The sequence below is a fragment of the Pteropus vampyrus genome, unplaced genomic scaffold (genome assembly GCF_000151845.1).
Source record: "Pteropus vampyrus isolate Shadow unplaced genomic scaffold, Pvam_2.0 Scaffold48, whole genome shotgun sequence".
Classification (NCBI taxonomy): Eukaryota; Metazoa; Chordata; class Mammalia; order Chiroptera; family Pteropodidae; genus Pteropus; species Pteropus vampyrus.
Window position 1 is genome coordinate 1,972,974 of NW_011888829.1, and position 15,629 is coordinate 1,988,602.

The 15,629-nt window shown below is 37.0% G+C and overlaps 1 protein-coding gene and 1 pseudogene across 4 annotated transcripts in view; one reads left to right on the forward strand and one right to left on the reverse strand.

The window, feature by feature from the left end:
• Positions 1-662: 662 nt before the first annotated feature.
• Positions 663-15,629, reverse strand: part of LUC7L2 (LUC7 like 2, pre-mRNA splicing factor) — a 57,037-nt gene continuing 42,070 nt past the window's right edge. For all 4 annotated transcript variants that reach the window (XM_011359491.1, XM_011359492.2, XM_023530284.1 and 1 more), the window contains 3 exons: positions 15,587-15,616; positions 4,889-5,080; positions 663-1,971 (listed from right to left, as the gene is read on the reverse strand). In XM_011359491.1, coding sequence (XP_011357793.1) covers positions 1,794-1,971; positions 4,889-5,080; positions 15,587-15,616 — 400 coding nt within the window. In that variant the 3' untranslated portion in view covers positions 663-1,793. The remainder of the gene's footprint in view (positions 1,972-4,888; positions 5,081-15,586; positions 15,617-15,629) is intronic.
• LOC105291614 lies at positions 6,527-8,319 on the forward strand (annotated as a pseudogene).

Below are 15,629 nucleotides of genomic sequence, written 5' to 3' on the forward strand. Positions count from 1 at the left end.
AAATGGAAACAGCACTAAAAACAGAAGACTATTAATAGAATGATGTCACTTGTTTCCAAAGACTATCGATACACTAGAGCGATGTAAAAATAATTTAAAAAGGAGGCTATTTTGTGGCAAACTTTGGGGGCGAGGTTAAGACTGTAAACCGGGAGTGATCTCGGGGCAACTGCCAGCGCGTATTCTTGGGGCAAACAGGAAATGGGTCAAGAAAACAGCACAGACCACTAGGAACAAAGCAGACACAAAACAATTTCTCAGCAACCACAAATAAAAGGGAACGGGCCACTGATGCAGGAGTCTCAGATTAAACTCTATAAACTCAATGTGTGGAACCAAAAATGGCAGAAAACCTCCAAATAATGAGGCAGCTTGGTAAACCGGTAACTTGACAAGTGTCTCTTTTAGATGTAGACCTGATGTCATCTAGAATATTAGTTTCCTTTTCTCTCTGAAGCCCACATTCCTCTGCAACACTTAGGGGAAACAAAGACAAAAACAGTTATTGAAAGGTGATGCCAGTTCACTATACTCACACACTAATTTCATTACTTAATGTATTTTTGTTCCTCAGATTTTCTAGAATCACAAGTGATACCTGCCAACTACTATTTAAATCAAAGTGGCCATATAGCTCTTCAGTGCAGAAATTGTTAGTCTCATTACACTGGTTATACCATGTTTTTATTTCAGTTTGCTGAATGAGAAGAAATACAAAACAAAAACAAAGGAAAAACCCAGTTTCTTCTGCAGGTCCAGTCCTTCTCTCTAGCCCTGAAGTAGCCAGAGTACAGTCAGCAAGGGACTTGGGGGGAACAACAGTTCATCTTGAATCTTTGCAAGTATATATTTATTTCCTTTGGTGCCTTGCACAGTAAGGCACTATTACTGATATAACAGAATAGAAGAAATGCCCACAGCAAATAGTTCTAGTGACAATTTACTAGACAAGTTACAGTTTAATAATGGTGGTGGTGATTGTTTCTTTCATTTTATTATTCTTTTTACAATAAGGGTGTAGCCTTTATACTCCACACACACAAAATAAAACAAGAAGTGCTTATGAAAAAGTCCCAGCCCCCACCCCCCTTTTCAAAACATCCTGAACGTAGCAATTCAATAGAACAGAAAAATCAAGACTTGTTTGATTTCAAATTTTCAATAAAAAAGCAAAGTATGTAATGCAACAGCTGTTCAACTTCCAACTCTAAAGAGGCATCATTAAACAAACAAAAAACTCCCAGTATTTAAACTTCTCCAGCACACACTCCAGTATAAATGCTCTGAACTGTAATCAGCTAGTAATTAATAATTGGAATAGGACTTTAGAACAAAAGTTATATTGCTTCCCTACCCCCTTCTTCTTATCATTAGAAGGGAGAGGTGTAACGGATATAAAAGTCAGAGGAAGAAGAATTAAAAAGGAAAATTCCCAAAGCTGCTGCTGTTTGGACTAGAAAGAAAGACAGCATTTTACAAATGTTCAAAAAATCCCAAGGCAAGTAACACAATTCGTTCACTATCACTCCTACTAGAAAGAATTAAAGACATCGGCATCTTACATGAAACGGTACGTTCAGAATTGTATTACAGGTTCACCAGAAACTATGGATGTAGTTTTAGGCTTCATTAAGGAAAACAAGTTCAGTTCAGATCAAGTAAGATACTGTACACCTAGCCTAACTGGATCGGTGTCTGGAACTGCTCACTGTGTCACCCCGAACAGCTGTAAACTAAACAATAGTATTTAACTCCATTGGAAGCTTAAGGGTTGAGGACATGTACACAGCTAATTATATCTCCCCTGCTTCGCGCTCTTCAGAGCTCCGCCTGTCTTCTGATCTGCCATTAGCGCTCTCATAGGACCGCTTCTTATCTTTTCGATCTCTGTCACGAGGTGATCTGTCTCTTGAATTCCTGTCTCTGTCCCGTGACGCTAAGTCTTGGTCTCTGAATCTCTCTTTTGAGGATCTGAAAAATATTAATTTGAGGAGCAAAATGTGTTGGGAAACCCAAAATCCAAATGAAAGAATCGGATAAATATTAAGGTATTGATAGCTGAAGATACACAGAATACATCCAAGAAAAACAGGAGTCAGTTTTCTGACAGAAAAGAGCACTCTCGTATTTGATAAGCATGCTAACACCAGGAGATGGGTGAAAACAAACAGCTAAGGGTCAAAAACCATATGCTGAAATAATGATGTATATAGGATATTCTCATCATCTCAGAGGCAATCATAAAGCTTCTCCAATTCATGGCAAATGTATTTGATATAAAAATAATATATAGACAATACCTTAAAAAAGCAAAAGTATTATCCAATTAAAAAAAAACACAAAAGAATATAGATCCCAAATTGGATGGAAACCAATGCCTTAAACAGAGGTCAGCACACCTTTTCCTTTGCTGTCTGGCCAGAGGGTAAATATTTGAGGTGTTGAGGTTACATACAATCTCTGTGGTATATTTTTCTTTTTTCTTTTTATCAACGCTTTAACAATGTAAAAACCATCCACAGCTTGCTGCTTATACAAAAACAGGTCAGAGGGCCAGATCTGGCCTGCAGGAAATAAATAGTCTGCCAACACTTAGCTTTGATAAGAGAACTACTCGATTAATGACATGGTTTTAAATAACCATTTATTATTTTAAAAATCTGCTTTACTCCTTCTGAGTTAACTCATTCAACCAACAGAAAAAAATCAGAATGGAAGACAGAAGATGATCACACTATAATAAATCTTAGTTAACCATAACTGGTTCTTAATACCACCTCTCAATTACCACACCCAACTTCAATAAGGTAAATAACAAAACAATCAAAAGCTCATATCAGAAATTCAATCAGAAGGAAATCCAAAGGACATTATGGGATCAGAATTAATATGGAATCTTCTATACTTTCAACATCTAGAATAAATCAGTAACATATTACATTTATTTCATTCTTTACAGGTGACATGGTACTTTTACATAATTATCTCATTTAACTTATGTTCAGAATTTGGATCTGAGGCTTGATTAACTAATACTTTTAACTTCTAAGGCAGAAAAAAACTACTGTTTTAGAAATACAGTTAAGGAGGATTAAACCAAAAAAGGTGAAAGATTAAATAATGTCAACTTTGAGCATTCTACCTAAGGCTTTAGTAAGCCAAATTTAAAAATTATATGCGAAAAAGAAAATCACAGCGCACATCTGCATACTCTAATACTATCCATAAGTCTTTGTAAGAATGGAATATGAAGAGAGATAATAGAGATGATAATGAAGAATAAGGACATGAGTTGCTGGTAAGTTCCAGAGGCTGGTAATAACTGAAAAACAACTATGAGATGAGCATCAACTAATGTTTTGTGAGAGATTACAATGTCCTATACATAAGCAGTTTTCATTCACTATTACACTCAAACTACCAATAATCCTAATAGAGCAGGTACTCTTACTATCTCTGCTTAGTAGATGGGGAAAGGTAGGCGAATCAGATTACTTAGCCAAGGCCACTGAACACAAATAGACTGACTCTGGAGTCTATATTATGTATGTCTGAACAGAGCAGGAAGCAAAAAATGCAAATGGCCCTCATTCACCAAGGAAAAGTCACAAACATTGCCAGGGAAAAGTCACAAACAGAATTTACTAATAATATCAGAGACCAACAGTTTTCACCTATTCGAATGATACTTTATTCAAGTTTTATCTACTACCCAAAGCCATTTTTTATTACCCTAGCATCTCCCTCATCTAAATGCCTGTGTTATTTACCCTATGATATACAGTTTAGCTCTTTCATAATATGCTAGGTCTTATATCAAATCGCCACAATGTATACTTTAAATATCATTGAATTATATTTGTCAATTTACCTCAAAAAGCTGGGGAGGGGGGACCTACTTGGAACAAGGCAAGAATATAAGAAATAAACAAAATATTGATTAAAAGTCTATTAACCAACATAGCTTGTGAATGGTTTCAGGGAAGGGCTAGTTGAGGGTCAAAAACAAATAGAAAGTTTAAACGGCTTTCTGTGGATTCTATCATGGGTTTTATATAGAGTAATCCACAGAAAAATTTAAGACTAGTAGAGCAGGTACCAGGCACTCAAAAATATTTATCATATATATGCTTTAAAATAGTTGTGTAAAAAAAAAAAAAAAAAAAGCAATTTTAAGCATGGTTTATGTTCCTTAGAAATGAAATGGCTTAAGGACCATCATGTGACCTGAGAAGTTTTGGGAGTTTGACTTATGTAGACTGTGAGTGCTAAGGTTCCACCACATTTTAATCCTTTGCCTGATTAAATATTCAGGTCCTTAAACATAATGAATTCACCCTGGGTCTACCCTCCTTGTACGTTCTGAATTTTCATGCCAAGGAAGCCTAACATTTCTTGCTTAAGATTCTGCATCTGCCCTGTCAAGCTAATTGTATACCATGATGCATACCGACAGTGCATATTAAACAAGAACATACTAGAATGTGTCTGCTCTGAAAAAGGGCACCAGCTCAAAGAAGTTTGGAAAACAGTGAGTCAAACAAAGCTGAACAACTCTTTTAATGAAAGGACTTCTCAGATCCCCTGATTCATCAGTACAAATGGAAAAAACTCTAAGACTATTGGTACTTAAAAATATTTGCTCATAAAGTACTTTTTTGCCCAAGACGCACTAAGCAGAAAAAAGCAATAACCTCTGCACATATTTGTTCCAATTTCTTACTCTGGCTCTTAAGTATATTCTTTGTGAACTACCCATATGATCAGGGAAAAAATGTTATATACCCACACAAATGTGTACACACTACCCAATGCAAGTTTCAAACCAACAGTATTCCAATTCTAAACCGTAAAGGTAGTTCATATCCTCTTACGGACACCTCAGTACCTCCTCCTGGATCGCTCTCTGCTCCTGTCTCTAGAACTGTGCCCACTTCTCTGGTGGCTTCGGCTTCGGCTTCGGCTACTAGAGCGAGATCTGTGGCGATGGCGTTTCTCTCGAGATTTGGATCGAGTTCTCCTCTTCCGTTCCCGTGACATGGAGCGAGATCGATGTCTGCGATGCTCTCTGGACCTGGATCTACAAAAAAAAAAAAAAAAAAAATTGAGTTCTTAGCTTCGTCAGCACTCCACTTCTCACTACAGCCTCTTATTTAAAAAGAAACTCTCAGTAGCTTTACTTAACACCAGTTCTATTTCAAGTCAGGTAAATCTATACGAAAATAAACTACTGGTATACTGAATAACTATGTACCAGAATGTCAAAATAAAAATTAAACTAGCTCTTAGAGGTTAATCAGTATTATATGAATTTACACCATGAACATATATATAAAAAGAAGGAAATAAGCTACACCACTACTACATGCCAGAGATTATATTATCTAGATCAGGAGTCCCCAAACCGGGGTCGTGGACCCATACCAGTCCAGGCCCCACAGCAGGAAGTGAGTGGCAAGTGAGCGAGTGAAGCATAATCTGTATTTGCAGCCACTCCCCAGCACCAGCATCACCGCCTCAGCTCTACTCCAGATCATTAGGCATTAGATTCTCAAAGGAGCACCGGTCCCTGGTGCTAAGAAGGTTGGAGATTGCTAAGATGCTTTATGAATTTAACTTCTAAACCTCTAAGATTTTTAGTATACTTAAAGTATATACCTGATGGACATGGATAGAAGGGAGGAGAGGTATAAGAAAGAACATTGTTTAGAATAAGTTACTACCTCTGAATTAGAGGTTATAACTATTGAAATAAGTCTGAATGTCCACAATATGCCTAGTCACCGTGTAATCAAAACACAAAACATGCATAAATCATTTTAGACAACTTAAATTGCAAAAAGAAAGTATTCACAATGAGTATGAGTACTAGAGAAGGAAAAATATGTTGAAGGAGGAGAAAAAACACTTTGGTAGCCTCCACTGGGTCGCAAAACTACCCTATATACTGTATGTGTGGTGAGGGTGGGGATGGCATATGCAGAGGACAGAGAACATCTGAGGGAAAACAATGGGGAAGAAAAGTGTGGACCTTTGTCAAAAGAGTTACTTAATCCGATAAAGTTCAAAAGCACACTATTCAGGAGATATGATTTACAACTGAGTTTATTTTCAAATTATTTTGTTAAGTGAAGTTTAAAAGCGTTCAGAGTATGTCAACATTATAGTCAAAGAAAGGTACATGCTGTAAACCTAACATCAACCAGAGCTGAACAGAATATTTCCACAACTGAATAAAATATTCTGAAAAGCAGCAGGGGGGAAAGGACATAAAATTCATTCAATACCAGTTTTATCAAATGATATTTTGCTTAATCTCTCATGTTGAGGTATTACAATACATCTATTATTTCTTGCGATGTATAATTTCATCCATTGTTAAAAAAGTTCTAGGCCAGTTATAAATTCGTTCAAAAACATTTACTGGGTGCCTATTACACTGTTCTAGGCACTAGAGAGATTGAGCAGCAAATAAAGTCCCTGACCTCATGGACCGTTTACTACAGAAACATCTCTATACAGATACGTAGGCAGTAAATAAAGACAGGTCAGGGAGTAAAGAAATGATATATTAAGGATAAAAATAGAGAAATAAGGTGGTAATCTTTTATACAGAATAAGCACGGTAGGCTTTTCTGACAGGACAGCATTGAAGCAGAGTAATAAGGAATGAAGAAAATCAGCTACTCCGCTGTCTCAGAGGAGTGCTTCCGCTGGAGGGCGCACAGGCACAAAGGCTTTCTCACTCCTGCAAGTGGGAGAAAGCTCAGCATGCTGAAGGAAGAGACCTGTGCAGCAAGAACGAAATGAGCGAGGGGAAGTAATTCCCAGGGTCTCATAGGCAGGATGACCAAGTACTTTATCATTCAAACCAGGATGCACTCAATAATAAATTACACGGAAGGAAAGGGGGAGCTATTAATAAATATGCTGAGACAAGACATAAACTGTAACTACCCCAAGGATAATTGATTTACTTAACCAATGAAAGCTATGGTGGGCTTAAAAGCGATGGAGCTCAGGCTGGCAGAATGGCTCCCTCAAAAAAGGATAGTGAGAAGAGCTGCTCTGCCATTGACAAGGTAGTGACCAGAGAATACACCACCAACACACACAAGTGCATCCATGAAGTGGGTTTGGAGAAGCGAGCCCCTTGGGAATTCAGAGATATGCAGAAATTTGCCAAGAAAGGGATGTGAACTCCAGATGCCCACGTTAACACCTGGCTCAACAAAGCTGTCTGGGCCAAAGGAATAAGGACTGTCCCCTATCATACCTGGCAGGGGTGGAGGGGGTGTCCAGAAAATGTAATGAGAAAGAAGAGTCACCAAATAAGCTCTATACATTGGTTACTTATGTACCTGTCGTCACTTTAAAAAATGTACAAACAATTAATGTGGGTGAGAACTAACCACTGATTGTCAAATAAAATTATAAAACCACCAAAAAGAAAAGAAAAGCTATGGTGAGACGTCTTCTGGTCTAGATAGTGAAGTAGGTAAACTCTGGGCTAGCCTGCTCTCATGATCACATCAAAATTACAACTAAATTATAGAACACATACCACTACGGACCACCTGCAGACAAGGTGAACAGTCCTATAATCAAGGGTATAAAGAAGCCTCATCAAGACTGGCAGGAGGAGTGGAGACACGGAGTGGTGTGGCAATTAAGAAACAGGAGAGATGTCTCAGCTGTGGCAATTAAGAAACAGGAGAGATGTCTCAGCGGCAGAGGTTCCTCCCACCCAAGCAGCAAGGTGTTCCTACAATAGCAGTCTCCAACTTTTTGGCACCAGAGACCGGTGCTCCTATGAGAATCTAATGCCTGATGATCTGAGGTGGAGCTGAGGTGGTGATGCTGGCACTGGGGAGTGGCTATAAATACAGGTGAAACTTCGCTTGCTTGCTCGCTGCTTACCCACTGTGTGGCCCGGTTCCTAACAGGTCACAGGACCGGTACCTGTCCATGACCCAGGGGTTGGGGACCCTTGCCCTATAGCATCCAGTTGTGAAAACTAACAGGCATTGTATCCGAGACAGACACAGGGCTACCAGAGACGGAGGTGCTGCTGCTCTTAAAGGGCCTACACACAGACTCACTCGCTCACAAACTCACCGAGCTCCAGCACTGGTGCAGCAGCTGAGACAGCGCCAGGGACATACAGGGGGAACTAAACTCACTCACTCCAGGGTGAGGGCTGGTGGGGTTGGGGAAACTCTCTACCCACCCAGCTGGCTGGGTGCAGTATGGCGCCAAATCTGTGCTCTCCATTAACCAGGAGAGCACTGTTCAGCCCCATCCTGGTGGTTCCTGGAGACCCCGATCCACCCAACTCACTCGCTGGCCCAAGACTCTTTCAGTGGCTCCCTTAGCAGGAGTGACCCGCCTCAGCTAATGCTGCAGACTCTTTCAAAAGACCACAAACCCCACAAGAGTGGTAAGTGCCCTAAGCTTGCACTGCAGATCTTCTCAAAGGTCCGCAAATCCCACACAAGTGGCCCCAAGCCCAGCACAACTTGCACTGTAACTCCCATCAGGTGGCCCCAAACCTGACGTAAGTGGCAGCCAAGCTTGGCCTGTAATGTAGTTCCAACTAAACTACCTCAAGTCTGGTACAAGTGGTGACTGGTCTCAGCTAGCACTGTAATGCCCAACAAAAAGTCCAAAACTGACATAGGTGGCCGCTGGTCTCAGTTCACTGTGCAACCTCTCCCAAGTACCTACGAGCCCACGACAAGCAGCGACCAACCACAGATCACCTTGTGGCACCTAGCAAGTAGCCTCAAACCTGGCAGAAGCAGCAACTGACCCTGGCCTGAACCAGAGTCCCTCCCAAGAGGCTCTAGATCCAATGTACCCAGTAACCAGCTTCAGATCACACCAGAGCTCCACCCAACCAGCACCAAAAAAGACACTCCTGAAGGGCAGCTTTGGCTGGCACCAAAGACCTGCTAAAGCAACTCCTACACTGTGGGGTCAGCCCCCGCACAACGACATGTCCACTGTAGTCACAGCCAGTCAACCTCACCCACTGATGTGCCAGCAGCAGTCGAGGCCCAACTACAAGAGGGCACACAATAATCCACAAAGGGGACATGCTGGGAGCACCCAAATCAGGTGACCAAAAATAAGCCCACTCTAGCATATCTAATATATAGAAATGAACATGGGGAGTCAGTCAAAATGAGGAGACAAATGTCCCAAATGAAAGAACAAAATAAAGCTCCACAAGAAAAACTAAATGAAATGGAGACAAGTAATCTACCAGATACAGAGTTCAAAACACTGGTTTATAAGGATGCTCAAAGCATTTGGGGGAAGAATAGATGAACGCAGTTAATTAGAACTTCAAGAGATAGAAAACATAAAATAGGCAAGAGAAAACAAAAAGAATAGTCAGAAATAAAGACTGCTATAACTGAAATAAAAAATACAGTGGATGGAGTCAAGAGCAGATAAGATGAAGCAGAGAACTGAATCTGCAATCTGGAAGACAAGGTAACAGAAAACAACCAATCAAAAAAAAAAAAAAAAAAAAAAAAAAAAAAAAAAACTTTTAAAAAATGAGGGTAGTTTAAGGGATCTCTGGGACAATATTGAGAGTACCAACATTCATATAGTGGTACCAGAAGAGAAAAAGAGAGAAAGGAATTGAGAACTTACATTTAGAGAAATAATGACTGAAAACTCCCCTAATCAAGCAAAGTCCAGGAAGCACAGAGTGTGTCCTCAACAAGATGACCTCAAAGAGGCCCACTTCAAGACATCATGTTTAAAATGCAAAGGTTAAAGACAAAGACATAATCCTTAAATTTTTTTTTTCTTAATTTTCCAATTATAGTTGACATACATCATTATTTGTTTCAGGTGGAGAAAGAAAAAATCTTTAAAGTACCAAGAGAAAAGCAGTTACATACAAGGGAGCTCCCATAAGACTCAGCTGATTTTTTAACAGAAACTTCAAAGGCCAGAAGAGAATAGCACAAAATATTCAAAGTGATAAAAGGAAAAAACCTATAACCAAGACTACTCTACCCAGCAAGGCTATCATTTAGAATCGAAGCATAAAATTTCCCAGACAAGAAAGCTAAAGGAGTTTGTCACCACTAAACTCATGTTACAAGACATATTAAAAAGACTTTAAGTAGAAAAAAAGAATATATGACTAAGAAAATATAAGAAAGAAAAAAATTCTAAGGCAAACAGTACAAGCAGTGGATCAACTAACTATAAAGCGAGTACGAAGATTAAAAGACAAGAGTAGGAAGATCATGTGCAATTACAACACTAAATTAAGGGACACACACACAAAATAATGACAAAAACATAAACATCGGGGGGGGTGAGTAAAAATTATAGTGATTTTAGAATGTGTAAAAACTTAAATGACCATCACCTTAAAATTGGCTGATATATATATATATATATATATATAGTTGGTAGATATAAAACACATGGTCACCACAAATCAAAAATCTACGAGATACACAACAAATTAAAAGTAATCCAAAAACAACACTATAAAACGTCATCAACATGTAAGAAAAGAGAACAAGAGATTACAGAAAAGAAGAACTAAAAAAAAAAATCAGAAAACAATGAATAAAATGGTAATAACTATATACCCATCAATAATTCTTTAAATGGACTAAAGGCTCCAATCAAAACACATAGGGTGGCTAAAATGATTTTAAAAAGTATGAAGAACTGTATATATGCTGCCTAAAAGGGACCCACATGCAAATGGAGGCAAAAAACAAAAACTGGTGTAGCAATACTTAAACAAAACACGCTTTAAAACAAAGGTTATAACGAGACAAGAAGAATATTTCACAATAAGAGGATCAAATGCCAAGAGGATAGAACTCTTATAAATATCTATCTATCAAACGTAGGAGCACCTGAGTATATAGAAAGCAAATATTGATGGACACAGAGAGATCAACAGTAAAACATTAATAGAGAATTTTAATACCACATTTACATCAATGGGTAGATCCTCCAGACAGAAAATCAACAAAGAAACAGTGGCCTTAAATGACACACCAGACCAGACGAACTTCATAATACGTGTATCTTCATAATATTTCACCCCAAAGCAGAATATACTTTCTTTTCAAGTGCACGTAGAATATTTTCCAAAATAGACCATGTTAGGCTGCGAAACAAGTCTCAATAAATTAAACACTGAAACTACATCAAGCATTTTCAGTCATCGCAATGTATACAAGTAGGAATCAATTACAAGAACACTGAAAAACACACAAACAGGTTAAATTACGTGCTACTAAACAATGAATGGGTTAACAATGAGCTTGAGGAAAAAAATCAAAAGATACCTTCAAACAATGAAAACAAAAACTTAATCCAAAATCTATGGATCACAGCCAAAGCAGTGTTACAAGGGTAATTTATAGGAATACAGGACTACTTTGAGAATTTTTGTATGTCACATAAACAATTTAAACTTACACTTAAAGGAACTAGGAAAAGAAGAATGAAGCCCAAGTATAAGGAAAGAAATAATAAAGAGTAGAGATGAATTAAACAAAATAGTCTAAAGAAACAATAGAAAAGATCAATGGAACAAAAAACTGGTTCTCTGAAAAGATAAACAAAATTGATAAACCAGAAAACCTGATTAGCGAGACTCATCAAAAAAATAAAGGGGGAGCAAAGAAAGAAAATCCCAAATGAAAGTACAACCAACACCACAGAAATACAAAGGACTATGAAAAAATACTATGAACGATTATATGTCAACTAATTGGACAACCTGGAAAAGATGAATTCCTAGAAACATACAAATCTTCCAGGACTAATCAGGAAAAAATAAAAAATCTGAACAGACCAATAACTACTAATGAAATCGAACCAGTAATCAAAATACTCCCAACAAACAAAAGCCCTGGACTAGATGGTTTCACAGATGAATTTTAGCAAACATTCAGAGAAGAATACCTATCTCAAACAATTCCAAACAGCTAAAGAGGGAAGAAGTCTCTCAAACTTATTTTATGAGGCCAGTATTACCCTGATATGAATCCAGACAAAGACACTGCAAAAATAGAAAATTATACACCAATATCCCCAATGGACACAGGTACAGATATCCTCAACAAAATATTAGCAAACTGAACTCAGCAACACATTAAAAAGATGGTAAACCATAATTGACTGGGATTTATTCCTGGGATGCAAGGCTGGTTCAATATCCACAAATCAATTAATGTGATATACTTCATAAACAAAATGAAGGGTAAAAATCATATGACCTTATTTATTAATAGATGCAGAAAAAGCATCTGACAAAACCCAACATCCATTTATGATAAAAACTCTCAGCAAAATGTGGTTAGTGGGAACATAATACCTCAACATAATAAAGACTATATATGAGAAACTCATAGAAAAACATCATAACTCAATAGCGAAAAACCTAAAACCTTTTTCTTTAAAAAAATCAGGGACAAGACAAGGATGTTCACTTCCACCACTTTTATTCAACACAGTATCGGAAGTCCCAGCCACAGCAATCAGACAAGTATAAAAGGCATCTGAATTGGAAGGAAGTAAAACTGTCATTGTTGACAAATGACATGATACTACATGTAGAAAATCCTAAAGATCCCACCAAAAACCTTTTAGAATAAATGAATTCAGTAAAGTAGCAGGATACAAAATATTCAGAAATCAGTTGCATTTTTATACACCAATAACAAATTATCAGAAAGAGAAATTAAGAAAACAATCTCATTTACAATTGCATCAAAAAGAAGAAAATATCTAAGAATAAATTTAACCAAGGAGGTAAAAGGCCTGTACTCGGAAAACTGAAGATACGAATAAAAGAAAGCATATACTGTGCTCATGGATAGGAAGAACTCGCATCATTAAAATGTCCACACTACCATAATAGTCTACAGATTCAAATAAGTCCCTATCAAAATCCCAATGGCATTTTTCACAGAACTAGTACAAATATTCCTAGAATTTATATGGAACCACAAAAGACCCTAAATAGCCAAAGCAATACTGAGAAATAAGAACAAAGTTGGGGGTATCACTCTACCTGATACTAAACTATACTGCAAGGCCATAGTATTTAAAATACGGTAAAGGTATAAAAACAAGACACACAGATCAATGGAACAGAAGAGAGAACCCAGAAATAAACTCAGACTTATGAAGTTAAGTATGAAGTTTCCTCCATACTTATGAAGGAAAAAAATATATATAATGGAGTAAAGACAGTCTCTTTAATAAATAGTGATGGGAAAACTGGACAAATACATGCAAAAAAAATAAAATTGGACCACGTCTTTACACCATATACAAAAATAAACTCAAAACAGATAAAAGACTAAAGAGTTTTTGCACAGCAAAAGAAATCAACAAACGAAGACAACCTACTGAATGTGAGAAAATTTTTGCCAATGATACATCTGATAAAGGATTAATATCCAAAAACTATAAGGAATCCATACAACTTAACATCAAAACAATCCATATAAAAACTGGGCAGAGGACCTGAATAGACATTTCTCCAAAGAGGACATAAAGATGGCCAACAGACATGAAAAGATGACTGACATCACTAATTATGAGGAAAATGCAAATTAAAACCACAGTGAGCTTATCATCTCACACCTATGAAAATGGCTATCGTCAATAAATCAACAAACAAGTGTTGGTGAGGATGAGGAGAAAAGGGAACCCTCATGCACTGTTGGTGGGACTGTAAACTGGTGCAGGTTCCTCAAAAAATTAAAAATAGAATTATTCTATGACCCAGCAATCCTACTTCTGGATATTTATCTGAAGAAATGCAAAACACTATTTTGAAAAGGTATATGCATCCTTATATTCACTGCATTATTTACAATAGCTAAGATATGGAAGCAACCTAAGTGTCCATCAACAGACTAATAAAGAAGATGTGGTATACATATAATGAAATATTACTCGGCCATAGAAAAGAATAAAATCTTACCATTTGTGACAACATGGATGGACCTAGAGGGTATTATGCTAAGTGAAGTTAGTCAGAGAAAGACAAATACCATATGATTTCACTTGTATGTGGAATCTAAAAAAATAAACGAACAAACAAAACAGACTCACAGATACAGTAAACAAATTGACGGTCACTAGATGGGAGAGGGGTTGGGGAATGGTGAAAAAGGTGAAGGGATTAAAGTACAAATTGCCAGTTATAAGAACAGTCACAGGGATGTAAAGCACAGCATAGGAAACATAGTCAATAATATTGTAATAACTGTACGGTGTCAGATGGGTACTAGACTTACCGGGGTGATCACTTCGTAAGGTATATAAATGTCTAATCACTATGTTGTACACCTGAAACTAATATAATATTGTATGTCAACTGAAATTGAAAAATAAAATAAAATAATTTTTTATAAAGTTATGGTAAGGATTTCAACTTCTATGACTACAATGGAATACCTTTGTAGGGTCTGAACAGAGGGCTGACATGACTTAATTCAATTTTTAAAAATCTCATTCTGGTTGACATATGAAAATCACTGAGGTGGAGAAAGGGAATGGACAAGTATAGAAATTAAGAGACCAGTTAAGAGGCTATCATAACTCCAAGGTAAGAAGTGGCTTGGACTAGAGTGGTAGAAACTGAATTTCTGGTCTGAATATCTAAAGATGTTCTATGTACAAGGTAATCCCCCCACCTCATGCCAAGAGGACCAGCTTGTATTAATCAACCAGTAAACAAGAACAGTAAAATTATTTAATATTTCTACTACTCATTCTGGATTTGAGAAATTCACAACAGTATAAATTAACACAATTGGTCCCGTTTATTAATGTGTTAGTTTTTTAATGTTTTAAGCAGAAGCACTGATAGATTCTAAAAAGCACAAAGAAACATCTAATAGAAATGTCAAGTTTCTTTTTCATAATGACAAATACTTCAGTTTATAGGGAAAAGTTCTTGGGAAATAGTTACTCTTTAGAGTTAAAAGTACTCAGAAGATTTCAAAAAGATGTGATCTAAACAAAAGGAAAGGGTAGGTTTGAAAAAGAATGAGAAAGGGCATTTTTGGTGGGAATGAATTCATGAGAAAGGCTGAAGGGTAAGAAGCAGAATGGCAAGTAAAGAATTAAGAATGATGTACACCATGTTTTCCCACCTTTGTCAGACAGAAAAAAATTACCAGTAACTAGTAAAAACTGTAAAAAGAAAGGTTTCAAAAACCCCCACATATTATGTACCACTGATTTTTAAAAACTGATTTTTAAAAAATAAATCCTGTTGTATATTTACTCTGAGCTGCTAAAGATTTTAAAGAAATAATCTGAAATACTTTTAGCTTTTCTTCTCACTCCAGGGCACTATATATAACTTCACTTTGACAAAACTAAACAGTAGTTCATGAGTATCTTTTGACCAATTTCTTCTCAAATGACACTGTTCAAATTCTTGAACTACCAAAGAATTAGGAGTACTAATCTATTAATTCTCATTCATTTTGAAAAGATATTTAATCTATAAAAACGACCTTTGAAAAACACAGCTTCACTACTTATCTTGTGTAATACATACCTTTTGGGATTCTTGCTATGTGATCGAGACCTAAAAAAAAAAA